We start from the raw sequence: 13273 nt of genomic DNA, 5'->3' as shown, positions 1-13273 counted from the left end.
GTTAGCCTAACATCGGTAGTGGGGAAAATGCTAGAGTCAGTTATTAAAGATGTGATAGCATCACATTTGGAAAGTGGTGAAATCATCGGACAAAGTCAGCATGGATTTACCAAAGGCAAATCATGTCTGACGAATCTTATATAATTTTTCGAGGATGTAACTAGTAGAGTGGATAAGGGAGAACCAGTCGATGTGTTATATCTGGACTTTCAGAAGGCCTTCGACAAGGTCCCACATAGGAGATTGGTGTACAAACTTAAAGCACACGGTATTGAGGGTTCAGTGTTGAGGTGGATAGAAAATTGGTTGGCGGACAGGAAGCAAAGAGTAGGAATAAACGGGTCCTTTTCGGAATGGCAGGCAGTGACTAGTAGGGTACCGCAAGGCTCAGTGCTGGGACCCCAGTTATTTACAGTGTATATTAATGATTTGGACGAGGGAATTGAATGCAACATCTCTAAGTTTGCGGATGACACGAAGCTGGGTGGCAGTGTTAGCTGCGAGGAGGATGCTAGGAGGCTGCAGAGTGACTTGGATAGATTAGGCGAGTGGGCAAATGCATGGCAGATGCAATATAATGTGGATAAATGTGAGGTTATCCACTTTGGCGGCAAGAACAGGAAAGCAGAGTATTACCTGAATGGTGACCGATTGGGAGAAGGGGAGATGCAACGTGACCTGGGTGTCATGGTGCACCAGTCATTGAAAGCAAGCATGCAGGTGCAGCAGGCAGTGAAGAAAGCGAATGGTATGTTGGCATTCATAGCAAGAGGATTTGAGTTTAGGAGCAGGGAGGTTCTGCTGCAGTTGTACAGGGCCTTGGTGAGACCGCACCTGGAGTATTGTGTGCAGTTTTGGTCTCCTAACCTGAGGAAAGATGTTCTTGCCTTAGAGGGAGTACAGGGAAGGTTCACCAGATTGATCCCTGGAATGGCGGGACTTTCATAAGAGGAAAGATTGGATAGACTGGGCTTGTACTCGCTGGAATTTAGAAGACTGAGGGGGGATCTTATAGAAACATATAAAATTCTTAAGGGGTTGGAGAGGCTAGATGCGGGAAGATTGTTCCCGATGTTGGGGGAGTCCAGAACCAGGGGTCACAGCTTAAGGATAAGGGGGAAGTCTTTTAGGACCGAGATGAGAAAACATTTCTTCACACAGAGAGTGGTGAGTCTGTGGAATTCTCTGCCACAGAAGGTAGTTGAGGCCAGTTCATTGGCTATATTTAAGAGGGAGTTAGATGTGGCCTTTTTGCTAAAGGGATCAGGGGGTATGGAGAGAAGGCAGGTACAGGCTACTGAGCTGGATGATCAGCCAGGCTCGAAGGGCCGAATGGCCTACTCCTGCACCTATTTTCTATGTTTCTATGTTTCTATGACGTGGCATCAGAACTGGAGATATGAGAAAATAAGCACCTATTAAGTCGCAGAGAAAGAGATGGGTTAAGAAATGTTGTGCCTGTGAGAGGGCAGAGACCAAGACTGCCCAGGTGACAACAATGCTTTGTCATCTCATTAAAAGATGGAATAGGGTATTTAGAGCGAGTAAACAGTAGAAAGTGCTGGATGTGAGAACAGAACACAACATTTGCCAGAAATATGGAAAAAATAGAATCCTGGAAAAACAGAACCGTCAGTATCTGTGGAGAGATAAAACGGAATAAAGCTGGCCAGTTTTAACACAGACAGAAAAGACATTATTTGCAATTGTAGAATTCAATATTGAATTCAATATTGAAATCAAAGAGCTGCAACATGCCTTGACAAAACAAGATGCTTTTTCTTGTGTTTGCCCCAGGCTTCATTGGAAGAGGGCAGAAGGTCAAAGACAGGTCAGAGTGGGAGTAGGATGGAGAATTAATGTGGTTGGCATACCAAAAGCTCAGGGCTAACCCTTAGAGACAGTATGAAAGTATTCTGCAAAATTGTCACAATATCTGTATTTCATATTTTCCTATGTGGAAGAGGCCACATTTTAAGCTGATTATATTGGACACGTCTCTTTTCTGCAGGCCACACATTTATAAAAACTCATCTAAAATAATTAATTTTAATTAATGAGTCATACCTTCACAATTACATTCTTCTCGTCTCTCCTATTCTTTAACTTTTAATAAATTTACTAAGTTCCTACCATTTCTTTGCTTTATTTCGCATAGGTCATGATAATCTGTTTTACATTCCTTTTGTATTTTCTATAATTAAATGATAACAAAGCTAAATGTTATCATGCACTTTTTGATGTTATTAATTTCCATCTCCATTAACTGTCCCATGTTCCCAAGTCTTCATATATTTCTCCACAGTAAAAACAGGACAAAATATTCATTGAAGACCTTGCTCATCTCTTATGGCTCATCACTTTGATGACTACTTGGGTTTCTGAGAGGCCCTATTCTCTTTCTAGTTATCCTTAATGTAATTATAAACATCTTTGAATTCTTCTTAATCTTATCTGCCAAAGCTATCTCTTCCCCCCTTTTTATCTTACTAATCGTCTTCTTATGTATGCTCCTCAGTCCCTTAAACTCCTCCAGAGATGTATTTGATCCCAGTTGCAGAGACCTGGCCCATCCCACCCCCTTTTTCCTGACCAGGACCTTAATTTCTCTTGTCATCCAGACTTCCTTATTCCCACCTTCCTTACCCTTCACTTTAATAGAAACATGCATGCTTTGAACTATCTCCATCACAGTCTTAAAAACATCTCAATTTCTGGAAGTCTCTTTGCCCACAAACAACCTAATTCAATAAAACCTTTGCAAATTTCTGCAAGTTTGCAAGTTGCAAATACCATCAAAATTGGGCTTGCCCCAATTCAGAACTGTAACTTGTGGACCAGCCCTTTCTTTATTCATCCGTAACTATAAAACTATATTTTAGACATAAATTTTAGACATAAATTAATGGAAATCATTCTTGGCTGGGTTACATTTTAACAGATGGGATCTTGCTGATGGTTTTAATCAGGTCTACCAGTGTTCAGCAGTTAAAACCACAAAGTCTTGAACATCTGCGTAAGTCCTTTTAAATGGGGAAATTCAGTGGCAGCTGACAGATTCAGAGGGCCACCTCTGTTTGCACTGCTGCTGGACATGTGGACTTCAGCACCAGAGATCAGTGTGGCTGAGGTTCCTCAAGATTATGTTGGAAAAAGCAGGTCTCGCATCTTGTGCTATAACGTCTTTTGGACCTTGATTTCATGGGGATTGTAGGACAAAGAACAATTTTTGATTAATAGTTCGTGTGCTATTAAATCAGTTATGTTACTGTTAAATTTATTTAATGTTACTTCAATTTTAGTCATTTTTAAACATTCTTAACCTTTACTAATCCTTTTTCGCCATTTTATTGTTACCATTTTCCTTGAGCATTCTAGTAAAAATTAAATTAAATTCTTAAATTAAAAATGTATTATTATTATTTTTTAAATTCTTAAGTGGCTTGGTTAGAGATACAAAATTTATGTTTCTTCCCACTTATATTCATGTTCAGACATCTTCCACGGCTGCGTATTAATGCTTGGTTAATATTTCTAAATAAATTAAACAGTAAAATATGTGTGGCAGGGGAAAATGTAATGGGAAAATCATACATAGTGTAACTTAAAGTAGAGTGCAACTAAACAAGGCAGTGGATCAAGTAATTTCTCAAAAGAAGTGGTAAAATATGAAGCGGTGATTTTGAATGTGATTAAAACCATGAAGTTGCTAGTGGAAATGTCGATAATTCCTGTACTAGCTCATCAATTAAAAGCATGGAAGCACTTTAGTTTTTAATTCATGACTCAAAGATATATTCATGCCTAATGAACAAGTGCTCCAAAGAAATTTGATGTTAAATGCACATTTGATGTAGTCATTAATGTGTCTTTTAAATGCTTGAATAGATCACCATACTCATGAAAGTGAATATAGCCTACATAGAGGTTGTAAAATACCAGTGTAATTTATAATGATCCTGCCCATCTTTGTCAAAATTTGCAGCATGATCTTGATCGGTTGGGCAGGTGGCCTGAGGAATGGTGTATGGAGCGAACTGCCAGAGGAGGTAGTTGAGGCAGATACTATCACAATGTTTAAGAAACAATTAGGCTGGTACATGGATTGGATAGGTTTAGATGGATATGGGCCAAAAGCTGGCAGGTGGGACTAGTGTAGATGGGACATGTTGGCCAGTGCGGGCAAGTTGAGCAGAAGGGCCTGTTTCCATGCTGTATAACTCTATCTGCAGTTGAAGTGTTTCAGCATTCATACTGGGTCATTAAAACTCTCACCATCACTAAATTAATAGGAGGTGAAGTCAATAATTTGAAGTAGTCCAGAAACAATTGCTAATACATTTTGATTTGTGAGATGTATTTTCAATTGCAATAAGCAAACCGTTGATTGACTTTCTAGACCCATTGACACATGGTGCAAAAATTCCTTCAATTGAGCTGTTGGACAGTATCTTAGAAACATAGAAAATAGGTGCAGGAGGAGACCATTCGGCCCTTTGAGCCAGCACCGCCATTCATTGTGATCATGGCTGATCATCCACAATCAGTAACCCGTGCCTGCCTTCTCCCGATATCCCTTGATTCCACTAGCCCCTAGAGCTCTATCTAACTCTTTCTTAAATTCATCCAGTGATTTGGCCTCCACTGCCCTCTGTGGCAGAGAATTCCACAATCTTCTTAATCTTTTCAAACAGATGGTTATTTAGGCCCCCTTTCATATTCCCAGAACAGCCTAATAATTCACATAGTCAACAACCTGCATTTGCAGGGAATAAATAAACAAGGTGGCTGATTTGAACTGGGGTCTCACGAATGACAAATATGACAAGTCATCAAGTAATATGGAAGTCGCATTGGTTGACTATTGCCAGAACACGGGAAACTTTCCAGTTCATTAAACAGTGCAGATCTTAATTTAAATCTTAATATCTGTACTACAAAATTAAATCATTTGAATTAAGGTATTCTGAGTTCAGAAGAATATGACATCATAATCCATTAAAAAAAGGCAGACAGACCCATTGATGAAAAAGTCTTATTTGAAAGATGAAAGCACAGGAAAAGACAGCCTGGATTATGCAAAAGAATCTTGTTTCTCATCACAATCTATTACACTGGACTATATTAAAAAATGTACAGCTCTAAACTGTGAAGCAGATTGAAGTTTATAGAAAATAAACTCTAAAACAGGTGTGCGGTTACATCACAACATTTGTTCCACTCTAAAATTACATTTCCAATGTGATGGACTACATTGTAGTGAAATACATTATATAAGTGCAAATCTCTCGCTCTCATTTTTCTTTGATCCCTCCACCTACTTTCTTTGCTGCCTTCCTCTTCTGCTTCGTTCCACTATTTCACACATTGCAATTTCTATTCAATTGTTTGCCCCTCTACCACGTTTTGCCCTCAAGGGACCAGGACAGAATGGTTGCTACCCCCATATGGTTTTCCAACACCATTTTGAAGTCATTCCTCTTATCGTGGTTATAAGCTACCAATGCAAATTGCTGTTTTTAAACATTTTAAATAATGCAGATTTCAAGTAATGATTTCCGACTGTAATTTTACAATGTCTTGCCTGAACGTAAATGAGAGCAAGAAAGTCAATATTTCAATTCAAATGTATTAGCAACATGGTTGAAGTCAATTACATTTAAATGATGTACATTTTGATTGTCTACATTAATAATTTTTCTTCTGTAGACCTGATACCAACATATCCGAGTGCAATGAAAGGTGTGAAAGGTCCAGTCGGAGAGCCTGGTGCAAGAGGGCCAATGGGGCCACCTGGGCCTCCAGGATTACCAGGTCGGGGTCTTCAAGGACCAGCAGGAACACCAGGTCATCCAGGCCAACCAGGTCTTCCGAGTTTTGGGAAGCCTGGGATGCCAGGAATAGCAGGTAAACCAGGAAGAATGGGGTTGCCAGGCCACAAGGGTGACACGGGACCAAAGGGAGATTACGGGCCCATGGGACCACCGGGACCACAAGGGGCACGAGGTCCTCCAGGTCTTCCTGGATTAGGAAAGCCAGGTAGACCAGGATTACCGGGAAAACAAGGAGCACGAGGAGAGCCTGGACAGAGAGGATTCCCGGGTATTCCTGGACCAATAGGATCTAAGGGGCAACAAGGAATTGGTGTGCCTGGTTTACCAGGATTGAAGGGCCCACCAGGATTACCTGGGCAGCCAGGTCCTGCAGGACTGCCAGGTATTTCAAAGTCAGGTTTAAATGGCCTCCCAGGGGCTCCAGGAGCACCCGGAAAAACAGGATTCCCAGGTGAGCCAGGACCTCAAGGTTTTCCAGGACAACAGGGCGTTCAAGGACCACCTGGAAAGCCAGGGGTGGGGAAGCCAGGTTTAGATGGATTTCCTGGTCCACATGGATTCCCTGGGGGTAAAGGCGATAAAGGGCTCCCAGGCTTACCAGGGCCTCCGGGTATGCCAGGAGTAGCAAAACCAGGGTTTCCTGGGCTAAAGGGTGAACGTGGTCACAGTGGACCTCCAGGAACACAGGGACCAAAAGGTGAACCTGGACCTGTTGGTGCCCCTGGAATTCCTGGTCCACCAGGTGAAATGGGATTACCTGGGCTTCCAGGACAAATGGGACCACCGGGTGGTTTGGGTTTCCCAGGACTGAAGGGAGAACATGGACCACCTGGCCCTCAAGGTCCTCAAGGCCTGAAAGGGGAAATTGGTCTCCAGGGAATGCCTGGTGCACCAGGATATCCTGGTGAAGATGGACAACCAGGGCAAAGGGGTATGCCTGGACCAATCGGGCCAAAAGGAGGGCAAGGACACGTTGGTCCAACTGGTTTACCTGGATTACTAGGAGCACCAGGATTAAAAGGAGAACCTGGATTTCATGGGGAGAAAGGTAACCAAGGTCCTGCTGGAATACCTGGGATTACTGGTCCAAGAGGTCCAATAGGTCCTCCAGGTCCATCGGGACCAAAAGGAGATAGAGGAATACCAGGACCTCCTGGGTTACCGGGAATAGGAAAATCTGGAGTTCCAGGACTCGTAGGACCAACTGGAAAGCCTGGTCCAGAAGGTCATCATGGAATAACAGGGTCACCTGGCCTGCCCGGACCACCTGGCCCTCCAGGCCCACCATCTGTTCAACCAGAAATTCAACAGTTTCAACTTCCAGAGATGGGTCCAGGAATCGACGGTGTAATGACACCACAAGGATACATTGGTCAACCAAGTAAAAAAGGGAACCCCATGGGACTTAAGCTCGAGATGCCTGCGTTCACAGCTAAACTAACGATACCTTTTCCACCAGTGGGATCTCCTGTCAAGTTTGATAAAATCTTGTACAACGGCAGACAAGGTTACAATTCACAAACTGGTGTTTTTACTTGTGAAATACCAGGAATTTATTATTTTTCATATCATATTCATTGTAAAGGTGCTAATGTATGGGTAGCATTATATAAAAATAATGAGCCTCAAATGTATACCTACGATGAATACAAGAAAGGGATTCTCGATCAGGCTTCTGGGAGCTCAGTTCTTGAACTAATGCATGGAGACAGAGTCTGGATCCAACTCCCATCTGAACAAGCAGCAGGACTTTATTCGGGCCCATACGTGCATTCCTCTTTCTCTGGGTTTTTACTGTATCCAATGTAAAAACAAAATGTACACGTGTAAAAAGCTTTTAAAATTCAACTTTTCTTATCCAATGGAAGCTACACACTTTTACCACAAAAGGCATCGCCTGAAATTTGCTGAATGATTAACTGTCTTTCTTTCTTTACTGGAAGCCTACTGTTAGCTATATCCAAAGAAAGAGTAGACCGCATCTGCTTTACACGTTATAATTGCACATTAAGGCCCTGAAGACACAATAGTACTTTGAGAGCCAGCGGTCATCTCCAAAATAGTTTCCTTGTTCCTTAAGTTCATAAGTCTTGCGTGTAGGATTCCAAAAACCTTCGCACGGGTCTTAATGGACTATATTCCAAAGGAGTGTTACTTTGTACTAGTGAAACTAATCTTCCAATCAATATCAAAATTGCAAAATAACAGTTCGAATGCAAGTAGTAAGCTCTGCATGCTACACAATCCATTTGGCCAAAGTCGAAAATCCAAATAAGTTTTCAGACTAATGTAAGGAGTGTGCTTAGCATTTGTTATATATTATAACTAAACCAAGTGTACTTGATAGTGTTACTGGGCGCAACATAGAAAATGTTCAATGTCCCAGAAACAAATCATGCCTCTTTATAAGAGCAAATTCACAAACAAAAACAATTGCTTAAGAAAACATGCTTGAACAATGTAGCCCTCCCTGTCTGTGAAAGAGGGAGAAAGGGATCAAAAGATTTCTAATCAATAAAATATGATCAATTATGAACAAATCTATGGTCTACTTCACCTTGGGGAGGGTGGGGATTTATTGAGAGCCCTCCAGGTTCTGAATGATAAGGTTTGATGATCCAACACTTCAGCACAACATTTAGAACCAGAGTGACAGAGATGCTGATGAAAATGAGATGAACCTTAATTAATATGAAACATTTATAAATTATCTTTTCTGAGGAGCAGGAAAATGAAGGATCTAATAGTGTTAAACTTTCTTTAAATAAGGTATAATGCTGATATTACTTCTTTTCATAAAGTGGGAAGTGCACATTTATTTCTAGAACCTGACAATGCACTAATGCATATTGTGTTCGTGCTAACTTGTTGCTGTAGCAATCCCACATCAATCAAGATGCTTTTTTCATGCTCTCCATAGCCTTGTAACTTCGGGTTTTTTTGTCCATTTTAGCCTCAGAAGTTCACTTGGCAATTGGCTTTTCCTCCACTGAGAAAGGACCTGGTGGTACTCCACTAGTAAAGTTTCTGGAAAAAACTAGATAAGCACATGCATCATGTGATGGGTTTAATTCCAGCAATGTACAAAACAACCTCCAACACTGGATATTCAAAACAGGCTGTGCACCATTTTAATTTTAAAGATAACTTGAAATAAAAGGAAAAGGGTTTAAGGTTTATAAGTTTTTATAAGGTTTAAAAATGTCATTACATTACCAAAATTTAAAAAACATTTTTCTTCAAGACTTCCTGAACCTATAATAGTTGTTATGTAACCATAGTTTTAATGTCAACTGGCCACTAATAAAACTTCCTGCTCATTAAAAAATAATATGCTTTGCTGCTGATTGTTCAAATTTAAACATGAACTGTAAAGTTGCATCAAAATAGGAAACAAAACAAAAACAATCTAAGATGTGAAATCTTTTTCACTGAAATCAAAACAAGCAAATAGTTCTGTTGTTTTGTGTTGTGTAAACTCCCTTTCCATTAAAAGTCAGGGAACATTTAAACATTAGAGACACAAAGGACTGCAGATGCTGGTTTACCAAAATAAAACAGTGTCCTGTGATAACTCAGCGGGTCATGCAGTTCTCTGCTCCTCGAGAGATGCGCCTCAACCACTGGGTTGATTATTTAAACATTAATGAGATTAAACACGATTTAACCATTTGTCAAGTCTGGCAATTTTATTTATTTTTTATTAATTCCTCTTGGCAACAGGTTGGAATTTACATTAAACATCTGACTCACAATCTATTTATTCAGTTTTAAATGTTTCATTTTAACAAGTCTTTCACTTCAACAATATTGCAGATTTGATCATGCTTTTACCTTCAAAGGCATTTGTGTTCATCGATACATTTTTTTGACAGCAAGCCAATCTTGGCAGACTACATTCATACGGTAGAACAGTGCTGGAGGAACTCAGTAGGTCAGGCACTTTATGTTTTGGTGAAGATTCCAACATTTGCAATTTCTTGTGTCTCCACGATTTTACAGAATCAGCTGCAGTGAATTTTTCAATCTTATTACTAATTCTTTTAACAATAGATCCTTCCAGGTCTATACAATCACAGTGCTATAACATCTTGTCTCACATTTTCATCCACCGGTGTGCCAAACTCAAGGCCCTCAGGGGCAAGGTGTTACTGGAGAGTGAAGAGAAATGAGTCACCTCTCTCCATAACCTAATTCAAAATAGGGGCCCCTCTATTGAATCGAGGGGCCCCATCTGAAAGAATGAGGAAAAAAAGATGTAGAGTTCAATTTTGGCGGTAAATTGAACAATTAGTTTTAAAAATGTTTAGATGGTTCATTATAGTGAATGCCATTCTCAAATTAGGTTTCATTTTGGATCAATTGCAACAACACTGAAAGTAGTGGAACAAACTCCTTTATCCCCAAACTCCTTTATCCCCATAATGCTTGTTCTGCATTATCAAAATGATTTTGTACCAAATTAGGAATTATTGTATTAAATAAAATTAATTATTTACAGCTTCACTTGAGAAGAATCTTATTTCAAGTAATGTTATTTCAAATGCAACTTAAAAAGGATCTGTTTGTGGCAGGGAAGACATCTGAACAGTGACACTATTTTTACACACAGGCCTTGATTAGAATCCTGAATTGAGTTAGAGGTGATTTCCAAACAGCTCCTGAAGACAGTGGACTAGCATTCGAACCTTCCCATGGTTTTGCACAAATTAGCATACCCTCTCAAATAAATTGGAAGTATAGAAATGGAAGAAATCCTATTAGTTTGAGGCTGGAAATTTTACATCAGGTACTTACTTGATTTTTGCACTCGAAACATGATCAATAATGATGGGTGAATCTGAGGTAATACACAAACCTTCCAAATGTCCTTTCTATTCTACCCACAATTTCTACCGACTTCCTTAATTGGCCTCCCAATGTTATTTCACTGTGGAACTGCATACAAAATGAATGCTTCCACAAAAATAAGGACTTCTGACTTTTGAACTCGACTTGGATCTTTTTATCGAGTCCAATCACAAGATTAGAAATTGTTCATCCAGAGCTGAACACATTTCTCTGCATCTGCATACAATGGCGTCTTGCGCTTCTTGCGCAGAGTGGTAGAAAGATTGGTGGAATCAGGGCCGTGACATGAATGCTCTTTCCTTGACCCCACTAGACCTGGATGAGTCCATGGCTTTCCAACATCTAACTTACTTTCAGTTAACATTTCTGCCTCATCATGATCACCCATCACACTTCCAAGTTGAGCTTTTAGCTTGCCGCTTTACTTTTTTTGATCACTGTCCTTTGCAACTTCTCTTTCAAAATTCTTATTCTCTAATGCTTTCCAAAACTATACAGTAATATTTGATATTGTACAAAGTAGAAGATTGGAAGAATGCACTCAGCATCCTTGATAAGCCCACTTTCGCATTCAATATCCAGGAATGATTTTATAGTAATTGAAACTATTTCATTAACCATACTTCCACAGGTTAGCAAGATGGTTTCATTCCATTGTAAATTTCCCCGGTGTGGGACGAATAAAGGAATATATTATTATTATTTTACTTGTATCATAATGCCAGCCTTGAGAACAATTTCCAGTGTTATTATTTTCCTCAGAATAACCCATGTATATTTAGCAATAGCATTTATTAAGGTATAGTTAGGTAATGAAAATAACAAGAATAATGTATTACTGATTAAACAGATAACCAGAAAAATAACGTTGAATATCTTTAAAGGTAAGATTATACACACACCACTATTAGAGATTAAGAGGACTAATGAGATTGTTCACCCAGGAGCTGGCAATGATCCTACCTGACTCAATGACCTTCTATGCCATTAAGTATAAGATAAAAACACAGGATTACATGGATAACATGAGCTGGACTGCAAGGTGATATTTTAAAAGAGGTGAAGTGACCTTGAAAATTGTGAGGTTTCTTTTAGTTTAGTTTAGAGATACAGAGCGGAAACAGGTCCTTGAGCCCACGCTAACCAGCGATCCCCGCACATGAACACTATCCTACAAATACTAGGGCAATTTCTTTTTACACGTATGCCAACCCAATTAACCTACATACCTGTACGTCTTGAGTGTGGGAGGAAACCAAAGATCTCGGGGAAAACCCACGTGGTAATGGGGAGAACATACAAACTCCATACAGACAGCAGCCATGGTCGGGATCAAACCCGGGTCTCTGGCACTGCAAGCGCTGTAAGGCAGCAACTCTACCGCTGCACCACTCTTGAGAAAGGTATGAATACATTACAGCAAATCACAGCTATCAGGCTAAATGGTAGCACCAGAGGCACAGGTTTATGGATTTGAGGCAGTGCAGAGATCCTACTATAAAATAGAATTTAGCCCCAAAGTAGAACCTCGAGCATTTATAAAGGCTATTTCTTCCAAATGTGCTGTTAAACTGTCACCATCTTAAAGAAACTCATTCCACTATTTGAAGATCAGTGAGGTATTCCCTTAGTGTTCAGACTAATACAGATTTTCAAATTCACATCCCATTACTATCTGTAGGACCTTGATGTCAAGTCAAGTCAAGTCAATTTATTTGTATAGCACATTTAAAAACAACCCACGTTGACCAAAGTGCTGTACATCTGACCAGGAAAAAAAAGAAACATACAGTGGCAGGCAGCCAAACACAACGGCGCGGCCATCTTGAACAAAATGTTAATTCAATCACCCACAGTCCAACAATAAAAGCACTAAACAGGCACCCAAAATTACCCAACCCCAAAAACCCCCCAAAACACAGTCCAACAATAAAAGCATTAAATAGGCATTCAAATCACACACCCCAAAACCCCCAAAAACACAGTCCAACAATAAAAGCATCAAACAGGCACTCAAACCACCCAACCCCAAAAACACACAAAAAAAAAGAAACATCCATCAAAGAAACATCCATCACAGTGAGTCTCCTCCAGTCCTCTCTCTCCTCACTGTGATGGAAGGCCACAATGTCTTTCCCTTCTCCCGCTGTGCCTCGCCCGCAGTCAGGTTGTTGTGGTTGCAGGCCGCACCGGACGGTCCACAGCGGGCCAAGCCCAAGGCGCGTCGCGTCGCAGCCGCTCCCGCAGCCTCCGAAGACGGCCGGCTCCGCCGATGAAAAGTCCGATCCGGGGCGGGCGAACACGCTGCTGCCGCTGTTGTTGCACGTCGGGGCGGTCGTGGCTCCCGACATTGAAGCCCCCGCCCAGCAGAGAAATATCCCGCGGCCATCCTAGGCCGCGCCGGACGGTGAAATGTCCGCGCCCCAAGCCCCGCGATCCGGGGCGGGCGAACACGCTGCCGCTGCCGGAGCTCCCGATGTCGGCATCCACGCGGCCCGAGCCTAAGGCGAGTCGCAGCTGCTCCCGCAGCCTCCGAAGACGGCCGGCTCCGGTGGTGGTAAGTCCGATCCGCGGGCTCTGCGAACCAG

The 13273-nt window shown here is 41.1% G+C and overlaps 1 protein-coding gene across 6 annotated transcripts in view; it reads left to right on the top strand.

Annotated features, from left to right (window-relative positions):
• Nucleotides 1-10513, top strand: part of col8a1a (collagen, type VIII, alpha 1a) — a 92553-nt gene extending 82040 nt beyond the window's left edge. For all 6 annotated transcript variants that reach the window (XM_078409553.1, XM_078409554.1, XM_078409558.1 and 3 more), the window contains one exon: nt 5710-10513. In XM_078409553.1, coding sequence (XP_078265679.1) covers nt 5710-7643 — 1934 coding nt within the window. In that variant the 3' untranslated portion in view covers nt 7644-10513. The remainder of the gene's footprint in view (nt 1-5709) is intronic.
• Nucleotides 10514-13273: the final 2760 nt, after the last annotated feature.

Source organism: Rhinoraja longicauda, chromosome 12, assembly GCF_053455715.1.
Source record: "Rhinoraja longicauda isolate Sanriku21f chromosome 12, sRhiLon1.1, whole genome shotgun sequence".
Lineage (NCBI taxonomy): Eukaryota > Metazoa > Chordata > Chondrichthyes > Rajiformes > Arhynchobatidae > Rhinoraja > Rhinoraja longicauda.
This window is presented reverse-complemented; position numbering and strand designations above follow the sequence as displayed.